Source organism: Tupaia chinensis, unplaced genomic scaffold (assembly GCF_000334495.1).
Source record: "Tupaia chinensis unplaced genomic scaffold, TupChi_1.0 Scaffold000055_1, whole genome shotgun sequence".
NCBI classification, from domain to species: Eukaryota; Metazoa; Chordata; class Mammalia; order Scandentia; family Tupaiidae; genus Tupaia; species Tupaia belangeri.
The window spans coordinates 46,958-52,203 of record NW_006159513.1 but is presented as its reverse complement, the minus strand read 5'-3'; the positions used below and the strand labels follow the sequence as shown (position 1 = coordinate 52,203).

The 5,246-nt window shown below is 40.2% G+C and overlaps 1 protein-coding gene across 1 annotated transcript in view; it reads left to right on the top strand.

Annotated features, from left to right (window-relative positions):
- Positions 1–5,246, top strand: part of LOC102497462 (rho guanine nucleotide exchange factor 9) — a gene marked incomplete at its 3' end in the record, with an annotated part of 166,653 nt that overhangs the window by 161,022 nt on the left and 385 nt on the right. Inside the window, exon 4 of the mRNA XM_006141469.3 lies at positions 4,001–4,180. Within this exon, the coding sequence (XP_006141531.2) occupies positions 4,001–4,180 (180 nt within the window). The remainder of the gene's footprint in view (positions 1–4,000; positions 4,181–5,246) is intronic.

The following is a 5,246-nucleotide window of genomic DNA, read 5'->3' as shown; positions in this document are numbered from 1 at the left end:
CCCAGGGGGGATGGTCACGCCGCAATCCCTTCTCTTCCATTCTCCTCCCGGGATCTTGGGCATGCACGCACATGTGCCCGGCATGAGTTTTAAGCCACCGGGTCTGGGACGTGAACCGCGGTTGACTACGTGGGAGTCCAGTGACATAGCCATTACGCTAACTGCTGGTTCCCAACCACGCCACTGTTTTTTAAAAAAAATTAAAATGAATGAATAAATACATATTTAAAAAATTTATTAAAGATTTTTGCCTGGGACCAGCAGTTAGTGTAATGGCTATGTTGCTGAATTCCCATATAGTAGACCACGGTTCGTGTCCCGGACCTGGTGGCTTAAAACTCACGCCGGATGCGTGTGCGTGTGTGCCCAAGTTCCCGAGAGGAGAATAGAGGAGAAGGGATTGCGGCATGGCCATCCCCCCTGGGGGGGTGATTTCTTGCTTTTTATCTCTGTGTCTTTCTGGTGAGTGCATACGCCCTATAGCAAAAACCTCTAAAAAAACAAACAAACAAACAAACAAACAAAAAAACAAAGCATAGAAAAAAATCAACAATGTTTTAGTCAAAAGACAAAAAATTCTATTTCACCAGTTCAGTCTCATGTACTTCATCTTTTGTTGTGATTCAATTTTCCCAATTAAATTCTGGGATATAATATTCAACTCCAGACTTGTCCACATGACTAACTTGGCCATTTTCTTACTTTTTGAAGGCTTATTTCTGTTTGGCTGTATTTAATTTTCCTGATATAGCACTCCCTACAGAATTTCTTGGATATCTGGTCTGGTGTTGGTAAATTCTTTCAGATTTTATCTGAGAATGTTCTTGACTTTCCTTCCCATATAAAGGATAATCTTGCTGGGCATAGTGTCTGTGGTTGCAATTGCTTTTCCCTTAACACTTTGAATATATTTTCCCATTCTTCCCTCACTTGCATGGTTTCTGATGAGAGATCTGCTGTTAGCCTGATGGGATATCCTTTGTAGGTAACTTGCTGTTTCTCTCTTGCAAATCTTAGTATTTGTCTTTGTCTGTGGTTTTGCTCAATCCAGCTATAATGTGTCTTGGACAAGATCTTCTTGGGTTGATTCTATTTGGGGTCCTTTTTATTTCTTGGGACTGGATCTTTGAATGCTTCTCTAGGTTTGGAAAGTTTTCTTAAGGTTTAGTGGAATAGATTGTCAATGCCCTTCTGGGTCTCTTCCCCTTCTGGGATACCAATTATCCGGACGTTTGGACATTTGATGTTATCTAGTATTTCTCATTTAGTATTCTCATGTTTTTGAACAATTTTCTCAGTCTTCGTGGTAGATTTTACTAGGCCAGTAATTTTATCTTCTACAACTGAGATTTGATTTTCAGTGTGACCTAGTCTGCTTTGAATACTTTCAAGGGAGGTTTTGACTTCCTATATTATAGTCTTCATCTCTAACAGGTCCATTTGATTCTTTTTTAAATTGTGGAATTCCTATTTTAGATCTTGCAAAAATGTCCTAACCTCCTGAAGCTCGTCAACTTCTTTTCCCTGCCTCTTCAGCAGTTCATTGTCTCTCTTCTCTTCGATTTCTGTGAGCTTCATCACCCTGACGAGCTTCATCACCATGAAAATTCTAAATTCTTTATTTATCAGACATTTCCATGAATTTCATCATACTGTGTGAGGATGAAGAGGACTTTTTTTTTTTTGGAGAGGTATTTTCTTTGTTTTCCATATTTCTTCTGACCTGCGGAGATTTCTAATCAACAAATTGATGGTGCACTTCTTCTAATTCTTGAAGTTGAGTCTGAGTGTTCAGTGGTGTGCAGGAGGAGGTGATCTGCAATCTCTTTTCTGATCAGTTCTCATTCTTTTTGCATCAGAATTAGTGGTAATAGAGGAATATTCTGACCCTAACTATATTCAGATGTATAGATTCTGTTCACTTGGACCTACCTAGACACTTAGTGAGCAGAGGCTGAGAAGAAAATGAGTAAAGATTAAAAAAAAAAAAAAGAGGAATTAAATGAGTAAAGATTAAAAAAAAAAAAAGAGGAATTAAAGAAAAGAAAACAAAATAATAAGAAAAAAGGGATACTAAAAAATAGATTTTAATATTAAAATGCAAAAATACAAAACCGTGTGGCATACAAGCACCATGAGAAAGCACTAGTTCACAGCTGAAGTTCAGGATCCATGTGGAGGTGGGCCTGGGTTTGTGCCTTTCCTATACAGACAGGGAGAGAGACACACATTAACACAATAAAGGGGCTTGAAAGCCCAGAGAATACTTTACCATAGAAAAGATAAACAATTAAAAATTAAGAGTCAGGAGACACAGAGGGACAGAGAGAACTGGAGACAAAGGGACAGGTAACAGTACCCAGTAGAAATAAGTGAGGAAGAAGTCTCAGCAGAAAATCTTCATTTTAAGTCTCTGAAAGCACTAGTTTATAGGTGAAGTTCAGGACCCATGTGGAGGTGGGCCTGGGTTGTGTCTTTCCTATACAGAAGGGGAGAGGCACCTATTAACACAATAAAGGGGTTTGAAAGCTCAGAGAATACCATACCTTATAAAAACAAAAACTAAAAATTACAAGACTCAGGGAGACACAGAGAGACAGGGAGAACTGGAGATAAATAGACAGGTAACACTACCCACAAGAAATAAGTAAGGAAGAAGTCTCTGCAGAAAATCTTCATTTTAAGTCTCTCAAAACACTAGTTCACAGATGAAGTTCAGGATGCATGTGGAGGTGGGCCTGGGTTTGTGCCTTTCCTAAACAAAGGGGGAGAGGCATCTATTAACACAATAAAGGGGCTTTAAAGCCCAGAGAACACTTTACATTAAAAACATTAAAAAATTAAAAGATTCAGTGAGACACAGAGAAACAGAGAGAACTGGAAACAAAGAGACAGGCAACATTACCCGCTAGAAATAAGTGAGGAAGAAATCTCGGCAGAAAATCTTCATTTTAAGTCTCTGAAAGCACTAGTTCACAGGTGAAGTTCAGGATCCATGTGGAGGTGGGCCTGGGTTTGTGCCTTTCTAGAAGAGAAAAAAAAAACTTTAGAAAGGACAGAGAACAAAAGGGAGAGGGACACTTGCCTACCTGAGTAGTACTCGAGTTGGAAGGGTGTGCTCTGGTTGGGTGGGGGGTCACTCCCATGATGATATACCCTGAGGCCCAACGCAGTCAGAGGTGGAGGTGCCTGGAACTCTCTGTCCTGACTAGTAGTGTGGTCAGAAGGGGAGACTGTGACTCGAGGGGCTTCACAGCCATGGGGTAGAACCCAGAGGGCCAATACAGTCAGAAGTGGAGGTTCCTAGATGCTTTCTGTCCTGGCTAGCACTGGGGTCCTGGAGGGAAGGCTCTGGCTGCGGAGGGGCTTTACATCCATGAAGCTGAACCCAGATGGCCAAATACAGTCAGAGATGGAGGTTCCTGGATGCTTTCTCTATAAATGTTTCTTAAACACCAACCCTGTTAAAAATACTGTGGCCAGGAACTCACAGGCTTACTGGCTAACTTATTCAAATGATCTCTCCTGGCCAGCTACCTTGGATAGCTGAGAAATTCTCTTCAAGAAATGACCTAGTTTTGTTATTTTCTGTTCCTTACAAGAAGTTTTCCTGCTGTGTCCTCCATCTTTAAATTGTTGTCATTGTTATTTGACCTTAATGACTCAAGAACTTTAGTGGTGTGAATGGATCCAGCTAAACTAATTGCTACTAAGATGAGTGAAAATGTTGTACTCAACAAGCTTCTGGGAAAGGTCTCCTTTACTTTTGGGGCCCTTGTCATAATCTTTGTACCCTGAAGAATGCTAGAGATCAGCTTTCTGAATTAATCATTAGTGGAGTGACTTTTTCTCTAAACCTCAGTTTCTCTTATGAAAAATGGAAATGATTAGTCATTGTCTATTTCCTGGATGTGAAATGAGGCTCCTAAGTGCTTAGGAAGTGGTACATCCCTCTGTGAGTTAGGGACATCCTCAGCCTGGGCTTTTCCTTTGTCTGCAGGGTTACCTGAAGCAGTGCCGAAAGAGAAGAGACATGTTCAGCGATGAGCAACTCAAGGTTATCTTTGGGAATATTGAAGACATCTACAGGTTTCAGATGGGCTTCGTAAGAGACCTGGAGAAACAGTACAACAATGATGACCCACATCTCAGCGAGATAGGACCCTGCTTCCTAGAGCACGTAAGCCTCTTACCCCTTTGGGGAGTGTTTTGAGAGATCATAGGAAGGAATGAAAGGAGCATCTGAGCTTTCTGATTCTGTTCCTCTGCTTTGCCCTGTGGTGGGGAATGGGTTTCTTTCTGGCCCTGATTTTAACCCCTAGTTTCTGGTTAGGGTACAAGGACTTAGAAGGTGGTTTGATTTTACCTAGGATCCTTTCTTTACCATTCCCGTCCTCTCTCCCTCTCTTTCCAGATCGTTACTGGAAAGATTTTTCTTCAGCTTCTCTTTTCTGTCCAGTTCAGTTTCCATGAGACTCAATGTTTTTGTTGGAGGGAGTATGGGTAGAATTTATTGTGTAGAAAATCCAGGAATATGAGAAATAAAATCAGCTCCTATAAGGCATTTAGGGGAGAGATCTGTGGTAAAAGAAGTGACAAATGTAGAAAAATGGACTATTTTCTTAGAAGAAAGAATGCTAAGAAATAAGATAGCAAGGCCTTGAGTCCTGTGTCTAGACTGTCTAGGTAATTTTGGGCAAATTTATTACCCTCTTTGACCTTTATTTTCCTCATACAGAATATGAGATGTCACTTTATGCCTCTGTTTTTGATAAATAATTTATTTTAATGAAGTAATTGCAACAATAGTATTTTTGAAAGTTTATACATGCATATGATACAAAATTCAAATGACACACAGAAGTATGCAGCTATAAGTAAGTCTCCTTGGTAATTTTCCTTCTTTGCTTATGAAAATGCACATTGGCAGTGGGGAGAGGGTTGTTAAGACCACTCTTATGTTTGGTGAGGCTATACTAGAAGACTCATAGGACTCAGAATATAGTTATATTCATGAATATGATTTATTACAGAAACATTTAAAGCAAAATTAGAAAAAGGAACAATTATATGGGATCGAGTCTGGAGGAAACCAAACATGAGCTTATAAAGACCACCCAGCGTAGTCGCGCAGGTATACTTAATTTCCTTAGGAATGAGTTATGGCAACACATGAAATGCTATCTGCCAGGGAAACTCATTAGAGGCTCAGTGCCCAGGGTATTTATGGAGCAATGGTCGTGTAG